This window comes from Melanerpes formicivorus, unplaced genomic scaffold (assembly GCF_026170545.1).
Source record: "Melanerpes formicivorus ecotype bairdi unplaced genomic scaffold, bMelFor1.0.p_v2 SCAF_22, whole genome shotgun sequence".
Classification (NCBI taxonomy): domain Eukaryota; kingdom Metazoa; phylum Chordata; class Aves; order Piciformes; family Picidae; genus Melanerpes; species Melanerpes formicivorus.
The window spans coordinates 3,149,166-3,173,651 of NW_027142374.1; the positions used below are offsets into that span (position 1 = coordinate 3,149,166).

The window sequence follows — 24,486 nt, forward strand, 5'->3', positions numbered from 1 at the left end:
TGAAAGCTGAGCAGATATTGCAGACAGTTGCAAACAATTCACTCACCCAGTGTGCCGAGAACTACTTTCTCATGCTAACAAGCATTAGCATAATTACTCTGGCTTCTAAAAAAAACCACCCTCTAACTTTTTATTGCTTAGCAAAAACAGCATGATGAAAACTACAGCAGGTATTACTTACCTGACTGGATTACTCGTTAGAGACACTCTCAAAGACTCTAGACAATTAAGAAGCTTTTCCTCTGAAATTCCAGACCGCAATTCATGAATGTATTCTTGTGAAGACAGTGTGCATTCATGCTTGCTGTTTTTCAGTCCACCCTACCACAGAAGACAGAATGCTGCTTAATCTTATACTGATCATGGCAGCATTTAGATGAGAACATGTATGGTCAATAGTTCTGTATGAATTTTAAAATCACCATTTTCCCTGTTACAACTATTAAAGGGACTTGACTTATGTGTCAAAAGCAGTTCATCGTTTAGGTCTTGCCTCACCAGGGTAAATACTTTTCCGGAACCTTGTTCATTTCTTTTAGTGAAGTGCATATAGTATACCTCAGATACAAATATTTCATCCCATCATTTAGTTTATTAACATGTTCAACTGCTACACTCTCCCATTTAACATTCAAGTAATAACACTATACTAGAAACAACCATAAACAGAGAGACACAAAAAACCCCCACACTTGCTCTTAAGTTTGTGTGATCTTTCCCATTTCAGAAAAATCTGTGCAACATCACTATGGACATATCTTGACTCTGAAATTAGTTCTCTCTTCTGCAAAGTAAATGAAGATAAGCCACTGAAAATGACTTGGAAAAGCAGCTGGTATCCCCCAGCTGTTAAATCAGTGTTTTCAAAATCATACAACTATACGACTCATTTGCTTGCTATACCATAATTCTAAATTCAGACACTAATAGAGAAGGTTTCAAGAGAATCAAAAGATTTGACAAAGTGCTCATCTCCCTGCTGAGGTGTCATTACAGAAGAACAGCCACTTACAAGCTGTTTCAATACTAAAATACCTGATAATCAGTTTTCAGAGGTGTAGTATTTAAAACCATGAAGAATATAGAAAACATTTTACCAACGGGTGCAACTAATCTCTTGTCCAGCTCTGCCAAGTTGCAGACAAGTAAGCTTATCTCAGAAGAGTGATTAGGATTAACGTGCAGTTCCTAAAGCTCCATAGTTGTAAATATGCTATTGAAGAGAACCTGATAAAGATGTCATGAGTGTAAAGAAGAGCACCTGACCTAGAATAGAATTTATATGGTTTGGAGTTTAATTGCATCACTAGGAAGTACTTTGACTACTGCACTCTTATAATTGCTTCTATTTCAAGTAAAAGAGTACAGTTTTTACGAAGGCACTTGTTTGCTCTATTCAAACTACACTATGTATTACTAATGACCAAATGCAGACAACAGTGTCCCCTAGACTAATCAATTTGGAAGACATTTATTGCGGCCATGCATAGCACCATTAGCTGGACAACACATGCCAGTTACATATCAAAAGACCAAGACAGACAAAGATGAGCAAATAGGAGGTTGATAGTGACAGATGATAGTTCCTTTATATCCTAAACAAAGAGATATTCTTCCACAGAAGGAAGAAGAAATGAACAGGTGGAAGTTATCTTTGTCAGAGTAGGAATTGACTTCCAATCTGGTATGTATATTAGCACTACACATTAAAAAAATCATCATAGCTCAGAAAAATCATCACTCTGGAAGACCATAAGGTAAAGAAGTAGACAACAGAACAGCTTTATGCTGTTCAATGCACTGGGTAGAAACAGAAAGATTTTCTGTGTAACTGATGTACACCATGTACACAAGACTGGATGATGTCTTCATCGTTTCAGATAATGGCCATTTCCCAAACCTGAAGAGTAGAAGAAGAGAACAGAAGCACTGCTGGACACCACAAAATCTATACAGAGATGATATAATGGCAACATCGCTCAAATGCCATTCCATGTAAAGCCAGACTCTGAAAAGCACTCAAGAATGAAGCATGGATTTGTTTCTCAGAAAAGATTATTTCCCGTGGTTTGCCCTTCCACTGTAGTCTGCTGCAAGCTCCAAAGAAGATTCCTATGCAGATGTGGCATTTAAGGTCTTTGCTATGTTGTTTGAGGTTTATTTTATAGTTAAACCAAGGCATGCTCCTGCTGCCTCTTGTGTCTGTGCTTAAGTGAGACTCCTCTCCACTTACCAGGCCCTTGTTTCCAGAAGCTTCAGGAACTGACAGCATCATCTCCTAAGCCCCCTTACCTGCCTTACAGGGCAGGCTTACTTACTCATCACTGCTGTGACTAAGCACCTTTAAATGCATAGAAATAGGAACTATCTCCTCTTCCTCTTTTGCCCTCACTTCCCTGTTCCAAGAGATTGACTGAAATACTATTCTTAAGTAATGGGATGACTTTACATGGCTCCAATTTTAATACATGCCTTTCTCATTTACTTGGAAGTACAAGGTCTCAGGGAAAGGTATGCTTTACATGAGAGCACCTAATAAAATGAAGGCAAGGTACAAAGAGAGTTGGAGGCTTAGATCCAACACCAGAACTTTTAGAGGTTAAATCAATGCATAAAATAGAAATATCTCAGAAATCATTTTGTGACCAGTTACACAGAATCATATAGAATCAGAGAATGGCAGGGGTTGGAAGGAAACTCTGAAGATCAAGTCCAACCTTGCTGCTAAAGCAGGTTCACCTGGAGCAGGCTGCAACATACCAGAGCAGTACATTCATAGTACTGCAATTAAAATAGACAATTATTCATTTGTGATAGCTCAGATGAAAGCAATGAAGTGGTTTTTTTTTTGGGGGGGGGAAGTTCAAGGGAACTGCTGGAAGTCTCACACACACAAACAAAACAAAAAAAGAGTATAAAAAGACAGCCTACCTCCCTTTAGCATGAAGGGGGTATAGGTAAACGATTCAGATCTGTGTGCAGGACCATGTTTAAGGCACAACAGTGACAGAGACAAGACAGCCACCTTACAATACAGGATATAGTGATGTAAGATAAACAAGGATTGTAGAAACCTGGGCACCAACTAAATATTTTAGAGATTACTATTTCACTTTATTGTAATTTACTTGGACTCCAAGTGATTTCTAAGTTGTTAACTAGACAAAGATATTCTTCACTCAGGACTTAGCAAACGCCCAGCATTATAGTGTGCTAAGGGTGTGCCACTAGAGGCCTGGAAACAAGCTTGAGAACCAGTATCTAACAAAATAGAAAAGCAAAAGCACTTTGCCCTCCATGGGGAAATACAAAGATATTTTATCTGCTTCGTGGAAAAGGACTGTGGAGCACACCTCAACCACATGGATGGGCTGTAACAGTTAAAACAGAAAGACTAGAAAAAACTTGCAGAAACTACCCATCTGTGAGGCACTAGACAATTCAGATATCAACAGGACTCAAGCTAAAACTGAGTTCAGCTGAAGAATTTGAAAGTATATCGTTCCCATGAGATAAGGTTTACTTCAGTGAGACAGCTGGCAGTCTGCAAACTGAATAGAAACCTCACAATAACAGAAGTGGCTACTGCTAGCCAATTCACCATACACCTGTTCCACAATTCAGAAAAAATAAATTGCTCTTAAAAATAAACAAGCAACTGGTACCAGCATCATTATTAATGAAGTGAAAGTGAAGTTACTACTTTTCCCCCTCACCAATGGCTAACTGGTGTGGTTTTGTATGCTATCAACAATTCTCTTTCTATCTCAGGCAAAGAAACAGATATATTTATATTGGAGTACAATAAGGTCAGGAAAGACAAGGCTGTGGGGGTGGTCTGTTTGGTTTTAGGTAAGCAATAAAAGCCTTCCCAGAGATATTTTTTAAACCACATCTACTCTAGTTGTTGCACATTTGACTTGGAAAAACAGTATCCTTGTTAAGATTTGAGGAAACAATCTATCATCTCATGAACTAGACCCTGAATAGAATAGAATTAACTGGGTTTGAAAAGACCTTTGAGTCCAACCTATCATTCAACACTATCTAATCAACTAAACCATGGCACCAAGCACCCCATCAAGTCTCTTCCTAAACACCTCCAGGGATGGTGACTCCACCACCTCCCTAGGCAGCCCATTCCAATGGCCAATGACTCTTTCTATGAGGAACTTCTTCCTAACATCCAGCCTAAACCTCCCCTGGTGCAGCTTGAGACTGTGTCCTCTTGTTCTGGTGCTGCTTGCCTGGGAGAAGAGACCAACCCCCACCTGGCTACAACCTCCCTTTCAGGCAGTGGTAGACAGCAATAAGGTCTCCTCTGAGCCTCCTCTTCTCCAGGGTAAGCAACCCCAGCTCAGTCTCTCCTTACAGGACTAATTCTACTTGAAACATCTATACTAATGCCTTACAGATAAACAGAAGATACATAGCTCCCATCTCAATGCAATCATCACTGTCAATAAAAGCAAAAAGATTACTTTGCAGTCAGCTAAAAGACAGGTGGGCATGAGTCCTTGAGATCCCAAGTAAAACTCAAAATAAGTTCAAGGTCTGAACACCTCATTAACAGACAAATCTCTTTTCCACAACTGTCACTACCGCTCAACATCCGCATGAACAGCCCAGAACTCTTCTCCTGTCTAACCACAATAAACATATAAATCTTCAGGAAAATAGCTACATATGCCAGAAGATGCAATCACATCCCCAAAAAACTTCTATAAAAACATGTATTGACAAGCAACACATCAAAACACATGCATTCTGTAAGTAACATGCAGAAGCCATACCCTTAAGAGTGGCATTTCTTATTTTACTATGCTACCAGTTATCTGCACAAAACCATGCTTTTAATGCACAACTATACTTGCTCTCCACCAGACCCCAAATTAAAAGTTACGGGGAAGAAAGCAGATGCTATAGAGTTTCTTCATTACCCATATACCAGGCTCCTTTAGAAAGTAAACTCTTCACAAAGAAGCTCTTCAGGCAAATTCATGTCATAAGGAAATTGCATGGCAGCAGGAGTTATTTGAAACTGGTTTTAACTCACTGAACTGGAGAATTAATAATTTGCCCCCCCAAAAAATGTAATACCTTTAAATGCCTTTATTGTGCAGATTTTCTCAACACGCATAAGAACCAGAACTGTGTACAAAACTAAGTAGTATAGGGTGAATACAGGCAGGAAAGTCTGTTTAAAGACCACTCTGAATAAAACAAAGCCAATAGCAATTTCCTTCTCCCTATGCACCACATCTTTAGTTTCATGTGACTGCCTTCAATAACAAGCAAGACAAGCCTAAATTTTGTCTATTGCTCACAATGAACAGCTGAGTTCTCAGTGAGCCTGAAGTATTTGGAAATAGAGTGCTGAAAACTTAAACCCAAATCCTTCAGAAGCCCAATCAATGATCTTAAACTGCTAAGATAAACATGACTGAGGTAGTTATTATTTTCATTTTAAAAAAAAATGATTCAATTATGCCCAGTGAACTTTAAAATCCAAGGTAAAAGTAAAAATTATTCCAGCCTAATCTCTAAAAAAAGAGTGTATTTAGAAGAAAAAAAACAAAACTATCATGTTGATACTCACCGGAACTTTACTTCCGACTATCTGCATGCAGTGACCAGCCAAGAGAGGTTATTGTGTAAAAAAGATAACAATAATACATAAATAAAAGTACTTAGTAGGATGTAGCATCACACAAATCTTTCAGTGTTTAATCATTAGTAGGAGTAGTTACATTCTATTATTACGCTGTTATACTGTTCACGAGTTAAAACTTCTCAACGGGAAAACAATAGTTCTGCTAACTCATTTGAAATTCTCAGGTTCCACTGCTGAGGCATCAGTATTTTATACATTTGCAAGCAACTAAATATCTAGTTTGACATCTGCATCCTAAAAGCTGAAGAGATATGCCATTTTGTTAAAATGCTATATAAAATACCTGACCTGATGACACTGAGAAAAAGACCAAGAAACCCTAATGGCATACTGACTTCCTTGTACATATAGCAACTTCATTTATTATGGAGCTTTCCATTTATTCAGATGATGTCATCACTGAATTTAATTAAGTTTTCATAATCAAAATCATAGCCTACAGTTATAAATCTAACTTGCATTTCAGAAAATCTCATGTGGCATTTTTCTTCAACTGCTCAGTATGGATGCTTTTAATTACATGGATAATTAAACAGTGATTTTCAGAATGACATCTTCTCTTTTCTACTGTGGAACAGCATCTCCGCATATTCATGAAGCTGACTTTACATGGAAGAAACTGCAGAAAGGCAACACATCCCTGCCCTGTTGTATCACTTTGCCCAAATCACTACACTGCTGTGAACACCAGGACTATGGACTTCTGCTTAAATACCCCAAGTCTTTCTCAGCCAGCTCTTTGATGCAATTCAACAGCAGCCAGTTTAGGCAGTAACTACTTTGATCTGATTAAGAGCCTTAGACGGTATGATTTTGTTCCAAGATCTGAATTTGAGTCTATCTGTTCAGCCTCTGCCTTCTTCATTTTCTACTCTTACCTTTTCCATCACTTTTTTTTAGGAAGTCTTTCAGAAGGCAAAAGTCCCCAAAAGTCTTTCACAATCACCCTTCCTGGCAAAGCTTCCTCTAGAGCCACAAGATGAATTGTCATCAGCAAACACTCTTTTCCTGCTTTACAACCTTCTCTCACCAATGTTCAACTCATTCAATATGGCATTGGATGTCCAAAATTCCTCTCCAAAACAATATTCTGAGCCTTCACAATCTCACATGGATAATTTTCATGGTCAAGAATCCTCCTCTTCTAGTGAGAGAAGGAATCTGAAGCCAGACAATCAGTTCACATGAAAGAATCCATCTTACTTGCTTCTATACTTCCTCCATCTCCCAAAGAACAGGAAAGAGGTTTTTTTCATCCATTGAAAAATCAAGGTTTCTTTCTCAGTACAATGTTGCAGAAAAGCATGGTCAACATGCTGCAGATGGCACACAAGGCAGAGAAAATGAAGCACCAAATTTAAAAATCATTTGGTTAAGACAGCATCAGCAAATGAGGATGACGTTTTCAAAGGAGAGGAAAGAGCTCAAAAGCCTAACTAAAACACAAAATGAAGTGGAAGAAGTATCACAGCAACTGTTAAGTGTGTTCTGTGAGCTCTAAGCAGAAGACAAAGCTCACGTATTTTCAGCATAAAAAAGGAAGCCAGATGAACAATTATCTGTGACCAAAGGAAAAGGTAGAAAACATTAAGAAAGATCATTTTGAATGCAATCAGCATTTTCATGGAAGACAAGCCCGAAGAACAAGTTTTACAGTTTGTGATGTAAAAAAAAAATAAATAAATAGGTGAGGGCTAGCATTCAACTGAGCAGAATAGAAGTTTAACTAAACAAAAGACAAAATTTGCAATGAAAATGAGGTTTTGCTTTAGTGTAAGATTCCAATCAGCATTTTACAGAAGAACTCTACTCCTTTTACAATTTTAACTCTGTTAAGAGGTTAGCTATTTAAATTAGGGTAAGAGACCAGAGAAAAAAACATTCCTGTTTCAGAAGAACCTTAATTTATTCCATTCCAATGCTGTGATTCAGTTGCAGGAAGAACTGTCTGAAGCACACACACTTTGACACAATCCACTTTTCCAATAGGAAAAGCATTCTGCGTATGTATAGAAGATACATACTGGTGCTAGCTTAAGTTCAAAGCTCACATTCACGTATGAGGGCATTTGGGGGGGTTTACATTGCTTAAAAAATAGTTAGCAATTCTGGAAAACTCATCCCCAGTGCTGTTAAGGTTCCCATGCTGTAGCACACGTGGTGGCAGTGATGCAAACCGTTAATGTTTTCAGCAGTTAGACATGCAATGGCAGCCATGCATTTCTTACTCGGCCACAAAATTATGCTGCATGAGACAGATGGATTTCATTATCAGGATGTAAGAGACCATCATTGTCCAAGCACTTTTTGGGAAAGAACTTTAAGTACTGTGAAAGTTTTTACTGCGCCAATAAAATATTTTTGCTTACTACAGAGAACTTGAGATTTAACATTGATCATCAAGGAAAGAGAAAAAACCTTACAAGACACAATCAATAGTTCCCAAAGGTAGTCCAGGCAAAGTATATTAACAGGAAATTTCATAATACTCAGTGCATAAACTTGAATAATTCTCCAATAACTTGCACATTTTACTACATCATGCTTTAAGCACTGGATTCCTTCCATGACAGACTAAGAGACTGTGGATTTTGTTTAAGATGAACTCATGCAGGAACATCACTCCCCTCAGAAATGTAAATCATCATTTCCACATTATAATGCAGGTTTTTTCCTCATTTCAGTTAAGAATGTTTAATGCAAAGCATTTGCATTTAATAATTGCATGTCATTGTAGTTTTAGCTATTTGAAATTTAGTTCTGCAGAGATGATTTTAGAGGTTAAAAGAAAGGCAACTGTACTGCTTGCAGTCCATGCTTATAGATTCATTAGGCAGACAACATAATCTTATTTGCCAATTTATTTCACTATAAAGTAGATTATTTAATACTATCTGTATTTAGCACTCAGGCTCAGCTCTACGGAGCTGCTAGCAGCGCTGCCATTATGTATTTGAGCAATTATTCTGCAGTCTTCATCTCCAGTAACCTTTTATTGCAAACAGGAACTTCAGAAAATTTGAGATTCATCCTAATTTCCAAATAAACATTGACTAATTTCATTGAAGAATTATGCTTCAAGTGATAAAATTTGCTGTCAGCATACTACTGCCTTGTGGATACCCCGAGCTACCTATCATTTCTACTTCTCCCCTCTACTGCTATACATTTGGCTCCTCAGAATTCAACACTAGCTTCTTTAAAACTCTTTATACAACATACAGTGCCACTAATCAGGACTAATCCTATTTCTAGGAAAATCACAACACATATATATACACATCTACCACTTGTTATACATATACATACATATGCATACACACCTGCTTTTTGTGGCGTGTTTTCCTCTGATAAGGACTACACTTGTCCTAGTCGATCTTTAGCATATTACTATCATATTTTACAACTAATTACTGCCACTATTTGCCCCACTGCAGAAAATAAATTGCAGCTCTTCACTATTTCAAGTTCTTTTTCTCCACCTCAACAAACGTTGGGGCATCCACTCGTTCTCCTATACTTATGGCATCCCAAAGCAGACTTCATAAACTCTGCATGAAGGATCCATCAGCTAAGGGTTAATCAAGTACAGAGAATCATCAACACAAATGAAAGGTCTGAATGTGGTTTTTTCCTGCTCAAAATACAATTTGAAACTCATTTGAAGACCATCTTTTCACTAAAGGAATAATTTGATTGTTTTTACCCTGAGAACATTTCTTATTCAACAGTCTTCAAGCCAACTACAGTACTCAACATACTCAAAATACACTAAAATACTTCAATTTTAAAGACTTTCAATATTTTGTTTCCCTGCTTCTAACAGCAAATTGTACATCTAGCATGCACACCATCCATCAAAACTACGAAGGCATGCTTTTCCTTCCAAAACCTTTTGATACCAAAAATTCATAAGATTAATGCCAGAGAACTACTCTCCAGTTCCATCCACTACTCTACATCACTTGGATTTGTAATTTCTTATGCTTTTCAAGAAAGCATCAAGTTTTCAAGCTGTCCAACAAGTGAAATACTACCCTACAGATGCAGCTGCAATCATTTTAAAATATATCAGTAAGTACACATCTTTTTTTTTTCCCCCCTACCCCTCTTCAAAGATAAATCCAGACCAAAAAAATTCAATGCTTCAAGTCTGAAAAGCTAAGCTTCTCACTTCCATCTGTGTTGGAGAGGTAACTACTTACGGATTTGGCAGTTGCAGAAATGTATTGGACAACCATCTCACGTTTTGTGGTCAAGTCTTTATCTCTTAAAGGAGCTTTTCGATCTTCGTTTAGATTCATGTCTTCCTGTAAAGAAACAGGCCACAAAACAATCAAGAGTCTATTGCACACCATACTGTAAATTCTTAAACAAAGCGATTGTTTAATATACAGAAATTACTTTTTCTCTCTGAAAATATGAATCTGTTCCAACTAACATATTTTAAACAAACCTAAAAATCTAAATATTCTGCTAGATTAAATCTTAGATGTCTGTTTCACCATAACAGCTGATGAAATACAACATGTAGGTGTTCCTAGTCATGACTAGTCTTGCCATTAGAAGTCAGAGCAACTTCAGTTTAGCAACTAAGACTAGTAAACATCACTGTAATCACAGAATAGTCTGGGTTGGAAGGGACCTCCAAACGTCATCTAGCCTAACCCCCTCTGCAGTAAGCAGTAATAACTTACTAGTTTATTACTTACTGGATTATTAGTCTCTGGAAGACAGACTTATTGTCTGCTTCAATTACTATTACTGGGAAAAGTTAAAAATTAATCTCAATCTAACATTCTAATTAAGCAAGTATTAATTAACTCTTATCAGATTTCTCAAAAGAGATTCACCACTTCATTGAACAGAGAAAAGCTACACAATGGAACAAGACACTTCTTAGGCCATACTAATTGTACAGATCTCTACAACATTTTTCAAGAATGACACAGAACACAGTATTTCTAACAATACTCAAAAGGCTGCATTTCCTGGTACTTTGTGCATCAACATCAGTGTGCATAGCAGAATTCATACACATTTACTTCTAAAGTTTATTTCTGGATGACTAACAGAAAAGCTTACTTGTGAGTAGAATCAGAATCACAAACCTTGACAAGAAAGACAGAAAACATTCAAAACCATACAAATGTTACCTTTTTCTACACTATGACTTTATTAATGGAAATTACTATTCTCCAAAGTTATTTTCTTCAGTTTATTTTAAACTATACTTCAACAGCAATGTCTAACTACTGCAATTAAGGTCTACAGAGGTTATCTAATGAAGCAATTGACTGCTGAAGATTTTTATTTCTGGCTTTTTCCTTATGCTTTCTCTGTAGAAGTAGACCAAGCAAATTAAACATGTGTAATAGTAGTACTCTATCAGGGACTCACTTGTTTATGTACCAATTTAAACAGATCTATCAGGCCTATGCTGTGAACTCCCAAAGAGTTAATTTTCACCAAATGACAGCATTTGAAATGACTACTACAGAATAAATGCCAACATGAAAACAAACTAAAACCTCATAAAACAATATAGCATGTTATCTTACCATCATCTTTTCAAAGAGATCCATAACTTCCTTTTCTGATAAGTTCATACAACGCTCATCAACAAGCGCCTGGGCAAGTGGAATTTCACTTATAGAAGGCTGAGAGTCAATAGGATGCTGAATAAGAGGTTTCTCTTTTTTCACTGCTGATTTTCTGAAGGTTGTTATTCTGTCACGCTGCAAAAACATCCATTTAAAAATAAGCAGAAACAGAAATACAAGAAAGCAGTCAATTCAACGGCAGCAACACACATATTTTTAGTTAATCCAAGCAGCAGAGTTAAAACTCAAAACTGAACTGTAAGTAAAAATACTCAAAGATTGCTTTTCAGAGGAAGACAACATTTAAGGTATATTGACAACAGGTCACATGCAAAAGGGACACAACTATTTCTCATAGCTTCAAAAGCACACCATCTATCTTTAACTTTTAGCATGTCAAAATCTTGAGTTCATCTTCTCATATTACTCCCCCATTATCCTGATAGTGAATAAATATAGCACCACAAGGTAATGTCCAAGCGTTCCTTCACCTGAAGAGCTATAAGTTCTCTGGAGGACAACTGAAAAAGCCAGTGCTGGGTAGAAGGTACTCACAAATTCATCAGGCTTATAAAAAGTCCTGCTAAAGTAAAAGTTTGTAGAGGAATTAATGCTCCAAGAATAGTTTACAATTCCTTGAAGTTTTTTTTTGAGTAGGGGGCTCCTAAAATGAGTGCATAATTTTAAAAAGCCATCTAGTGGATTACTGACAAAGAAGCAGCCCCCCATAGTTAAACACACAGAAGAGACATTAGCGAAGCATGTCATAGTCTGCAACAACCTTTCAGTGGTTAGGGCTGACTTGTTTATGCCTTATACCAAACCCCACACCTTTGTTTTTCAAGCATGCTTGCGCAGTTAATTTGTTAATATAGGAAACAACTAACACGAGCACCTTCCTCATAAGGCCATTTGTTACTATATGAATACATAACTATTCCAAACAGAGTATTTTTAATATTAATGTTGTTAACTACATATGTGTGTTCATTTTGAGAATGTTTATAGAGATTTTTCTTCATATTGACTGTTTGCCTCAACAAATACTTGTGTACTTGTTTCAGGCACTGAATAGCCTTATGAAGATGTGCTTCCATCTAACAGCAGCTTATGTAGGGTTACCAATAGCATTCATAGCAGTTATTGAGATCACTATGAAGAAACATAAACCAAAACATCTCTTTTATATAATTAGCCTCCCTTAGGAGTAGAAAGTTTAATGGAGTGTTTCATTTGCAGGAAAACCAAGTTTATTCACTTAGTCCAGCTCAGAACAGAGGAATATGAGGAAGTGTTGTGGTAAATAGAAAGAAAAACCTCTTTCTTTTTGTTGTTGTTCTGTTTCTTATTTTCATTTGGTTTGTTATTAAGTTTCTTTCATTGGTTTTTGAGATCCTAAGAGACTACCTTAAATTTTTGAAGGGAAAGTATCCCTAGATAAGCTGCATGTCCTCTGAATTTCTTTGGAGGTTTGTTTTCTGTTTGTAGTTTTGAGGGAAGGGGTTTGGGTTTCCTTCTTCCTTGAAAGTCTTGTATTTGTGGACAGAAACACATTACCTACAAGGATACTATTAATGTCTTTAGCAAAGCATTATTACTTTAACCCCATTTTTTCCCTTATTAGAATACTTCACATTTTTTGAAACTACAATTAGGGCATAGCCTACTGTAAAGGCCAAAGATATGACATCATGCCTGAAAGGCAGTATTCCAAATTCAAAATATATCAAATGCCAGTTTACTGCTCACTTTCATTAAATACCTCTTCCAGCAGTCACAAAGCCAAAGTACCACTTGGATCAATGTCATGATACTGTAATCTGTTTAACATATACCTTATTAACAACAAATTTGTTTAATCAGACTGCAACAGTGAGATCACTTTAAAGCCACAAATCAATCTTCTACATGATTTTTAGATACAATTTCTTCATTTCAGACATCTAAGTAAAATCATTACTAAGAGCCCAGTGGGGCTTAACTACTACAAACTCTTATTTATATATTTTTACTGAAATCTATCTTGATATAAGTTCCTGTGAAAATAGTTTGCCAGAAGTTTCCAAGTATCCAGAAGTACCAAGTTAGCGCTACTGAATACAAAATTGGCTTTCAACATATAGTGGACATTATTCAAGTTGCCACACTATTCAAGAACCACTGCAGATTCTTTACTGTTAAAAAGGTCAAAAGACATAACACTTGAACAACAGTTTTGACATATCCACAGGATTATTAATGTACACAGAATGTACTTAAAAATGTTTCACAAAGTGCATATTAATAATTCCTCCTCTTCAACTGAGGTTCAAACTTTAGACATTCCAGAAGAGCAATAAAATTTGCTGAAACTGTATGCTTAATATCCTTATAAGAACATGTTACATTGTCCACAGCGTTTAGTAAAACGGCATGCAGCGTGGAGTTACCATTGCAAATAAGGATGCTACAAAGACCTTACCACATCATCTGCCAAAGTTTTTATTTGAATATTCTATTAAAACAAAGACAAAACACACACACACACACACAAATCAAAGGGGAAAAAAAAATTAAAAAGACAGTTATCTACTGTTTCAGAATCAAGAAGTCCATACTTCATGTATTCCAACATCAAAAAGCACTGCAAATTTCTGTAAGCATTCTAACAAAACTGAACCTCAACTATCATAGAATCTACTGCATTTTATGTGGAGAAAAAAAAACAACAAACCAGGTTTGCATCCCATTTCACGTGGTCTTTTCACTATTTAACTAATGAACTTGAAACCTTTATAGCTAAAAAGGGCACTAAGATCTCCCAGAAAGTTTTCCAAAACAAACATGAACTACTGGACTTCAAACTGAGTCAGCAGATAGGTGCATGACATTCTTAGTTTTGACAGAGTTTGAGACACAGAGTCAACGATTTCCTGCCCCCCAGCTTCTTGAACCTTCTGCCCATTTCTCTTTAACACTGAGAAATGTGAACTGATGACCAGCTGGTCAGGTCCAGCATACTGATGATGCACAAACCAGTCACTACTACCTCTCCCTTCCTCTCACTATTTCTGTAGCAGAAGTAGAATCCTGCTGGCAAAGACCACCAATCTTACGTGTGTATTCATGGCCAGAAACATAATCTGTTTCACATACTAAAACCAGTAATCCTATCAAGGAACAATTTAGTAAACATTGCTCAGTTTACACCAAGTAGTCTTCAATTAAGGGATAGAACTTTGAGCGGGGTGGAATCTAGGACAAAAGGAGTGCTGTATATGAAAAAGCGTGGTCGTTGATTCACTATGGCCCAGCCCTGCAAGTCTTGGTTAGGATCCAATGATCCTGTTTTCCTAGACAGCAGGTTTTAGATTCCTTGCTATGCTCTCACCAGATGAAACAATTGATCCAGCTGCTTCTAGTAAATATTCCATACCACTGTGTATTGTTAACATTGTTAATGTTCTCTTTCTGAGACAGATGCATCTGCAAGATTCTACAAATAGTGGCAGAGGCATCAAGGCAGATATGAGGGGCAATGCGTTCACACCTCAAAGTTGATATATCTGAATGCTTCATTCACAGACAGTGTGGTGGACTGACCCTGGCTGACAGATCAGTCCCCAACCAACCACTTGCTCACTTCCTCATGGCAGGATCAGAATCAGAAGTGCAAAAGCAAAAAAACTAATGGGTCAGACCAACACCTACCCAGCCTCTAAGGGACTGCTACTTGGTAAAAAAACCTCCTCCTCACCTCACCACTCCTACTTGTAAAGATAAACATAATGTTATATGGTATGGAATATCTCGTTGGTCAGTCTGGATCAGTTGTCCTGGCTGTGACCCCTTCCCAACTCTGACTCACCCCATCCTTTTCCAGGGCAGGGGACATTTAAAACAGTAAGCTTGGACACTGGGTAAGCAAGGGTCAGCAAAAGCTGAATCGCTGATATTCTATCAACACTGGTTTGGTCACAAATCTTGACCACAGCACCATATAGGCTTCAGTGAAGGAAATGAATTCTAGCCTAGCCTCAGACAGTACAGACAGCTAGGATAAAATCTATTCCTCTTACTACCCCAGGTGTTGACACCAATCTTTCAGCTTCCTAACAGTCACCTCAAACCTCTTCCTTACAGCTGCACTTCCACATTTTCATTATCTGGATTTAGTATAGAGTCAAATGAGGAAGTAACACTCTAGTCTTGAAATCAAAATTAAGATATCCTTACTCTAGTAAACAGACCTTTCCTTTTAATGAAAATTATCATGGAAGAAGTCCAAATGAAGTATGAACTAACCATGACCCAGAGACAGCTAAGTAAGCAAGAAGTTCTAAAACTCTGCATCATTTTAGCAGCCACTGGTGCTAAATTTTCTTTTCTTTCCCTCTCTCATTTAAGTACTGTCAATCACTCCCAGAACCTGGAACAGGATAATCTACTCCATCTCTACATTTATATTGCATTTGTCACTCAAACTCCTCTGGGCAAAATACAGAATACTAAAGCAAGATACCACACAGCATTTTTTTCAAACACCTCAAGTGCATTTACCAGACCTCCTTATGGTGCATAAGCTACCCTGCTGACAGTAGCTACTCAAGATAAGCAACACATTTAACTGGTAGAAGAGAAACTGCAAGTAGCTGCAGGCAGAGCAAGGCAGTTATGTACCTGTAGATTCTCACTGACACACAACTTTGATAGTCTCTTATACTAACAAAGAAATCACGCTTCAAGTCTCATTTAAGAACACAACCCAAAAGTAGTTCACCTTCCCAGGAAGAAGTTTAAGATACCACAGTTTTGTAGTCAGTCCTTTAGCGTTACACTTTCAGCCATCTGAAAGGCACTGTAAAACTACACTTGAGGATAAGTGGCTTTTAAACGGCTGCAAATAAATCTGCACAAAACCAGGAAGGGAATATCTTCCCATAAGTACCTGGAATAACAGAGCTTAAAGGGACAAAAATCCCAAACTGGTTAATATCTGAAGTACAAAAAGTTATGCATAACTTGAGGCTAGGTCTCAAAGTCACAAAATAGAATTCACTCCTACAACCTCTGTTCCTCAGGATAGGGAATGAGTAACGTTCCCATTAGACAATTGAACCATCTGTTAATGTATTCAATTTTGTAATTAAATGTAAAAAAGTTCCCAGGAAATTGTGAGAAGATACCTGACTCACATTAGCTGATGTGCAGAAATGAGAAGTACACACTTTATCCACGACAAAGATAACCTGCTATTACTAATGAATGGCATTAATACAAAGAAAATTCACCGTATGTTTACAGCAATTTTTTAGGTTCTTCAAGGAGCATTCACCATGCTTTGAAAAAGAACCCGAAGTTATTGTTGTAATCATCTGGTATAACAAAGATACTTGAAGTCAGCAGGACTTGATACCACTCCGTAAACTCTTGGCTGGCCATTTTCCTCACAAATTCCTTAAACATCCATTATTTTAAGTATGACACTAAGGCTTCATCTTTAACTTGAACATAAACATTCCCTGATGCACCACAAAGTGAGACGATGGAGCATGCTACCTGCCTCAGGCCAGGCTGCTCAACTGAACCTGCAAAGTTGACAGCACAGAGTCAGTGCTGTTAGACCCGAGGATGGCACTCATCTCCCCAGCCAAGAAGCTGCCTGATTTTCTCCAATTACTGTACTTGTTTCCTCAGGAGACTGATGATGCAGAACTAGGAAAACAAGTCAGACAACTTCTCATGCTAAATAAAGCCATAGGGTCACTCAAGTTAGCAATTATTAACAGCAGAGGGCACCAATTCTTCCATCGTAGTGCTGGGAGATTGAGTACCTCCACACCTCCTCCCAAATAGGAGGGAGGGGAAAAGACGCGTAAGGCACCTTAGTCATAGTGGATATTCACCCTGATAAATGCCACTGCCTGATCCTCAAGGGATGAGGGAAATGAGCACCTCCATACTGTGGTTCTGTGCAAGAGGAAAAGTGGGACCCTAAGTCGCAGTCTGGTCTGACTGAAAACAGAGATTGAGAGAAACTGAAACTGTCTTCACATTTGTGATTGGCAAAAGACTATTACACCCCAAAAGCAAACTGACTGTTCAAAAAACCTGCATTTTTCCAGATGAACGTCAAAAAGCCTTTGCCCAAAAGCAAACTGATTCACAAGCTGAAAAAATAACTACAAAGAACCTCAGAGAGTCTTAATTTCAGCAGTTTTGTAGCTGAGGATGCTAAGCAGTTGAGGAAGACAGTTTTACTAAGATTGGCCTTTTATTTGTAGCTCAAACTGTCACTACTGTTTTGAAAACTTTGTTTCAGACAATAATTTATTGGGGTTCACTGATAATTAAGCTTTAAAAATCAGAGTAAAATTAAAAGCTTCTTCCAAAATCCACAGTTCCTCATCAGTCTAAGCCAACTAAATCACTGGTTGTGAGACAAAAGGGCAAGCCTGGCACCAGGCTAGCCAGCAGCCAGATCAGCTTAGACTACTATAGAAACCATTTCAGAAAGACTGTTAAAAGAAGCAGTTTTCACATTTGCTAGTGCTGTAGGAAATAGGGTTAGTTTTTGCATTTTCCAGAGCTACTGCAGAGTCCAAACTCCTCCTATCAAACTCCTTCTTACTTTGATACTCGTGATCACACAAAACAGGTTTTCCTTTGAGCATCTTGGAAATACATCCTGTGACGTTACAGTGTACTGATGAGGAAGCCATTTCTCTTCAGGATGCTCTACAGGCTTTAAACCCCTCAGCTGAAACTGTGAGGCAACAATTTACTGGTTTAAACTTTAAAAACCAAGTCATCATTCCATTCATAAATACCACAACAAGCAAACACTGGAATGCTGCTTTATTGGGCTGACTAGCCTCAATATGCCCGTATAACATGCTAAGAGATATTTGGCTTACCAAGATCTTGAAAAAGGTTTAGAGATACTGCAAACCCTGTCCTTAAAACAAGGCTTTTATATATTTTACTTCAGCTTGAAACTTACATTTTTATTCAGAAATTCTGAAATGCTGGGGTTTGTAGTTTAGAATATGTGTGGCATTGCATGACCATTAAGCAGGAGAAGGTTTTGGTAGGACACATCTTCAAACAAATCAGCAAAACCAACCAAGCAACCATGCAAGCTAACAATTAAAAAAATATATAGACACAAGGAAAAGAAAAACACCACCACCAACCACCCACTCACACTAATAACTAGGTACAAAGTCTAATGGTAACATGTTCTTAAGGTACAAAAAGGGGCAAGTAAGAATCTACAACTTTAAGGATTCTGGGCAGTCTGGCAAATCTCTACAAAATAAATCATAGAATCACAGAATCAATAAGGTTGGAAAAGACCTCAGAGATCATCAAATCCAACCTATCACCAACACCTCATGACTAACTAAACCATGGCTTCAAGTGCCACATCCAATCCCTTTTTGAACACCTCCAGGGACAGTGACTCCACCACCTCCCTGGGCAGCACATTCCAATGGCAAATAACTCCTTCAGTGGAGAACTTTCTCCTCATCTCCAGCCTAAACTTCCCCTGGCACAGCTTGAGACTGTGTGCTCCTGTTCTGGTGCTGGTTACCTGGGAGAAGAGACCAACCCCCATCTGCCTATAACCTCTCTTCAGGTAGTTGTAGAGAGCAATAAGGTCTCCCCTGAGCCTCCTCTTCTCCAGGCTAAGCAACCCCAGAAAGAAAAAGAAATTAATACAAAGTTTCTGCATAGAAAGGGCAGGTATCTCCAGGAAGACTTGACATATTACCTGCAGTGTCTCAGTTACAGGAAAAGAGGTAAGCATTTGCATAAAGAAAAGAACTCATATTTGACATATGAAAACAGCTTATGGGACTATACCGATTGTCAGCAGGATAAATGGGGAGACTAAAGAATTCCTCAATTACTTGAATGGTCAAGCTAAGACTATACACTGTTGCCAAGTGCATTTTGTTTCTGGGGTCATCTGCACATTAGCATCACATCTCTTTTGTACTTAAATTTAAATTCCAAATGCAGTAATTTTGCTAAGAGAGAGTTCAGTGGTCTTCCTTGAAGAGCAAGGCATTTCAAACTCCTGGCCAAGCTGTCAGCTCGTGGCTTGGACAGCAGCACTCTGCACTGGGTTAGGAACTGGCTGGAGGGCCAAGCTCAGAGAGTGGTGGTGAATGGTGCCACATACAGCTGGCAGCCAGGCACTAGTGGTGTCACCCAGGGATCAGTGCTGGGCCCCCTGCTCTTTAATATCTTTATTGATCATCTGGACAAGGAGAGAGCAGCCAGGCAGAGAGGGACCTGGGGGTGCTGGTTGATGGTAGGATGAATATGAGCCTGCAGTGTGCCCAGGCAGCCAGGAGGGCCAATGGCATCCTGGCCTGCATTAAGAACAGTGTGGCCAGCAGGAGCAGGGAGGTCATTCTGCCCCTGTACACTGCACTGGTTAGGCCACACCTCGAGTACTGTGTCCAGTTCTGGGCCCCTCAGTTTAGGAAGGATGTTGACTTGCTGGAACGAGTCCAGAGAAGGGCAACGAAGTTGGTGAGGGGCTTGGAACACAGCCCTGTGAGGAGAGACTGAGGGAGCTGGGGCTGCTTAGCCTGGAGAGGAGGAGACTCAGGGGTGACCTTATTGCTCTCTACAACTACCTGAAGGGAGGTTGTAAACAGGCAGAGGTTGGTCTCTACTCCCAGGCAGCCAGCACCAGAACAAGAGGACACAGTCTCAGGCTGCGCCAGGGGAAGTTCAGGCTGGAGGTCAGGAGGAAGTTTTACACAGAGAGAGTGATTGCCCATTGGAATGGACTGCCCAGAGAGGTGGTGGAGTCACCATCACTGGAGGTGTTCAGGAGGAGACTTGACAGGGTGCTTGGTACATGGGTTAGTTGATTAGGTGGTGTTGGATGATAGGTTGGACGTGATGATCTTGAAGGTCTCTTCCAACCTGGTTTATTCTATTCTATTGAATCCATCATCAGTAAGTTTGCAGATGACACTAAGCTGAGGGCAGGTGTTGATCTGTTAGAGGGTAGGAGAGCTCTGCAGAGAGACCTTGACAGATCGAGAGAGTCCAATGGCATGCAATTGAACACATTTAAGTGCCAGGTTCTACACACTGGCCACAACAACCCCATGTAGTGCTACAGACTGGTGTCAGAGTGGCTGGAGAGCAGCCAGGCAGAGAGAGACCTGGGGGTACTGGTTGATGGTAGGCTGAACATGAACCTGCAGTGTGCCCAGGTGGCCAAGAAGGCCAGTGGCATCTTGGCCTGTATCAGGAACAGTGTGGCCAGCAGAAGCAGGGAGGTCATTGTGCCCTGTACTCAGCACTGGTTAGGCCACACCTTGAGTCCTGTGTCCCCAGTTCTGGGCCCCTCAGTTTAGGAAATATGTTGACTTGCAGGAACATATCCAGAGAAGAGCAATAAAGCTGGGGAGGGGTTTGGAGCACAAGCCCTATCAGGAGAGGCTGAGGGAGCTGGGGTTGTTTAGCTTGAAGAAGAGGAGGCTAAGAGGAGACCTTACTGCTCTCTACAACTACCTGAAGGGAGGTTGTAGACAAGCAGAGGCTAGTCTCTTTTCCCGGGTGGCCAGCACCAGAACAAGAGGACACAGTCTCAAGCTGCACCAGGGGAGGTTTAGGTTGGATGTTAGGAAGAAGTTCTTCACAGAGATTGGCCATTGGAATGGGCTGCCCAGGGAGGTGGTGGAGTCACCATCCCTGGAGGTGTTTAGGAAGAGGGTGGATGGGGTGCTTGGTGCCATGGTTTAGTTGATTAGATGGTGTTGGATGATAGGTTGGACTCGCTCTCAAAGGTGTTTTCCAACCTGGTTAATTCCATTCTATTCAAAATCATAGGATTCAGATAGCTGAGCACCAATTATGTTCCATGTTTCGCTTGATAAGAAAGCTTTTTTCGAAAGCTGCACCTCCTAAGCTTCCTTTAGTGAAATGCTAGTAGATTAGAAGTGCATTGGAATCATTTCAAAAATCCTTTGATACGCCCATGTTGCTTTCTGTACATATATTTGGTGTCTGTAAAACGTGCCAGATATACTCTATAAGGCAAGAAACCATCTGTCCAAGTGGTCGCTATTGTGCTGGTATTGGGTAGGATTGCTTGTCAGCCTCAGCATACTTTGTGTACTGCATCTACAGCAAGGAAGAAAATTCAGAAGTGTTTATTTCCTAGGGAAAAAAGAGATGGAGACGACTTGGTAGTCTGGCCACTTGGATAGTCACAGGATCAACTTCCAGGACTTAATTACAAAAGAACACAGAACAGCTCCTAGTGCAGTAAGTGGATGTGTTTGATGTTTACTGTACTGGTTGCACACCTGTTGCTTGCCTGCCAAGTGTGCCTGCCAGTACCATATTCAGCCTTGTACCTCTGCTACTTGCTTTTAAAAACGCAATTGTTTGAGTTTTTAAGGAACTTGGGTTTGCTTTTTTGGTATGATATTATTGTGAACTGCTTTTGAAACATTCTGGAACAGTTAAACTGGAATAACTATGTCAAAACAATTCTTGACATACTAAGTGCAGGCTTTGTGTCAATTTTATGCTTAGATACAGGCAGCAGATTAGAGCTCTTTGCTTTCAGTGTAGCAGCAGAACAAAGCCAGTTTTGCTAGATAGCAACACTTGATGTGCACCAAATTGCTGTTCATCTTCCCTCCTTGTTCTGGGCTCTCCTGAGCGCAAGTGGCTTATCTTTTCATTCAGACACACTGAAGAGCTGCTCAGACTGAGTGAAAGCTATTACAAAAGTACTGAGTTTGGTCAATTAATAGTAGTGAGAATAGGCCATCTCCTCCTATACCTCACTCCCTAAAGAGTGACACCTTCTTTACTGTGACATGGTTCTGCTTCACTCGTATTGAAGCACAGTCATAGTTTGTTTCACCCTTTTATAAGCAGGCAGCTCTTAAGTACAATTATATGCTTTGAACCTGGCATTAATCTCTTGTTAAAACCAAGGTTTTTCTTTCAAGATGACTAATGGCCAGTTAACTTGACAGTGAGAGAGCTCTATTGAAATCATTCTGAACAACAAAGCAGAAAGCGCTTTGAGAAACTGATCTGAGAAGATTCTTCTTTTGCACTTTTTTCTTCATTCCTGATTACTTACTTTCACAGTGCATGCAAGTACAGCTCAATACCCCCACAAAAGTGAGAATTCCTATGTACTTTCTGTTATCCACAGAGATAGTTTGGGGAAGATTCTTAAACTAGCATGTCGTTGGCTTCGTAGAACACTTCTCACTCATGCGCCGAAGTCAGTCACAACTTTGAATTCTCCTCTGCCACTACCTGGTTAGAGGATAAAACTGGTAGAATGTATCTTTTGGGAGAGAAGTGATACACTTAAAAATAAAGAGCTTCATTGGTTACTAGGCAGCTCCTCAAAACTGGAGAGGGTTACTTTTGATAAACTTTGAGGAAGTGAGGACAAGTATTTACACTGTTCAGGCTGCTTTTTAAGTAGCAAGGAAACTACTACAATATCCAAGCAAGCAAAACACATCCCACAACGGAACTGGCAGTGGAAGGGATGCAGTAAGCCAAAGAAGCAGGAATTACTTGTGAACATTATTAATTTTGTCTGTGCCCAGCAGTTTAGGAACATACGGTCACAGGGATCATGTCAACAGCTTCCCTAGAATAATATTGTCTGTCTTCCAAGACAGACTTCCTAGCAAAGAAAAAGTATTGAGTAAAACACTAACTGATCTCTACATTTAAAAAAAAAAAAAAAGAGAGAGAGAGTTTATGGTAAAGTGACTGTTTTCTCCCCTAATAATAAAGGGTATAATACTAAAATTTGGGAAAATGAGCAATGCTGCCACCACAGCCAAGGACCTTTGGCTTTTCCTTGAAAAACAAATCTAGACCGAGTAAAATCTGTGGGTATGGACCATAAGGTAACCTAATAGTCAAAGCCTACCAGGTTAAACTGAAATTACAGCTGCTGTGGTACACACAAGGGGTTTCTGTTCCTTTTTCCTATTCTTTCCTGTTTATCACAGCTTCCTCAGATGATTATTTGACCTTCAGGGAAATAGGAAAGGAAGCAGCATGTGAATAGAGAGGAATTATATTGTACATAATAATGAGGAAGCAAACAGAATCATTTGACTTCAGTGCAGGTGAAATTCCCTGTTAAGCAATAACAGGAATTCAGGAGGATTACAGATGCTTTTAACAAGTTACAGAGAATTATCTTTTGCAAAAGAAGAACCTAAGTTAAAGAAGAAGAAAAAAAAAAAGGTTTACCATAATACTGAAGTGCAGTTATGTGCTTAGGTTACCTATGAACACTCCCATGAATTTCTAAAAGCCTTCCCCACAAATTCACAGAACAATTGTCTTCAAAGATAAAATGTTAACTGATGGGATCACTGTTTATCTTGCAAGTCATTCAGGAATTAGTTTGAATAACAGTATACTGTGAACTAACCTTAATGGATTTAGGAAGCTTGTCTTACCCACCCAAGCTTTGTCTGAAGTTAAAATGTGAATGCATGTTTGTAAAATATGGAAATAAAAATTATATATGCCCTTCACAGATAGACATTCTCCCAAATTTCACAGCTGTATTCCCCAGCTGGAAATAAACTAGACAATGAAAACTAAATCACATTGCTGGAAGAGATGAGAAAATCCAAAAACAGAGGTTGCTAAAGGTTAGAGACTGCAGCAGACATTGCCTGGTACAATTCCAACTCAGCCAAGAAATTGCATGCTGTATCAAAAGTTATTTCTTCACCTCACATTTTCTGTTGATAGAGCAGCGGAAGATCCACTTGCCATAGAGGAGTGAAAAGGAAGAACTATAGATCAGTATTTACACCAGGACTGGGATAAAATCACTTACTAGGTCCTGCAGCATTGAAGCTTGGGTTGCAATTTCTGTCTCAAGGCTACCTTCTGCTACTCTGTCATATTCATTAGTTTGCTCAATCTCCCAGTGGCTAAGGCTTTTATAAACAAAGACTAGCAATGATTATGAGAACATTTCTCACTGTCTGCAAATTTAGATATAAAACAGAAAATTATGTCCAAATGCTTGCAAAGAGGCGCAGACACAAACTGAGGGATCTTGACTTTGCGCCAACTTTTGAACTTGGCCAGCTGACATTGGTTTATCCTTTGAGTTTCAGATTTTGTATTGAAATGTTTTGTTTCTAACATACCCTCTGTGGCTGGCATAAAAACTACAAT

At 39.0% G+C, this 24,486-nt stretch overlaps 1 protein-coding gene across 3 annotated transcripts in view; it reads right to left on the reverse strand.

Annotated features, from left to right (window-relative positions):
• Nucleotides 1-24,486, reverse strand: part of DIAPH2 (diaphanous related formin 2) — a 238,918-nt gene that overhangs the window by 205,937 nt on the left and 8,495 nt on the right. Inside the window, exons 2-6 of one of the 3 annotated variants that reach the window (XM_068151838.1) lie at nt 13,739-13,771; nt 11,236-11,412; nt 9,880-9,984; nt 5,600-5,620; nt 182-321 (exon numbers count right to left, since the gene is read on the reverse strand). In XM_068151838.1, coding sequence (XP_068007939.1) covers nt 182-321; nt 5,600-5,620; nt 9,880-9,984; nt 11,236-11,412; nt 13,739-13,771 — 476 coding nt within the window. The remainder of the gene's footprint in view (nt 1-181; nt 322-5,599; nt 5,621-9,879; nt 9,985-11,235; nt 11,413-13,738; nt 13,772-24,486) is intronic. The other 2 variants (XM_068151840.1, XM_068151839.1) reach the window with 2 other exon arrangements.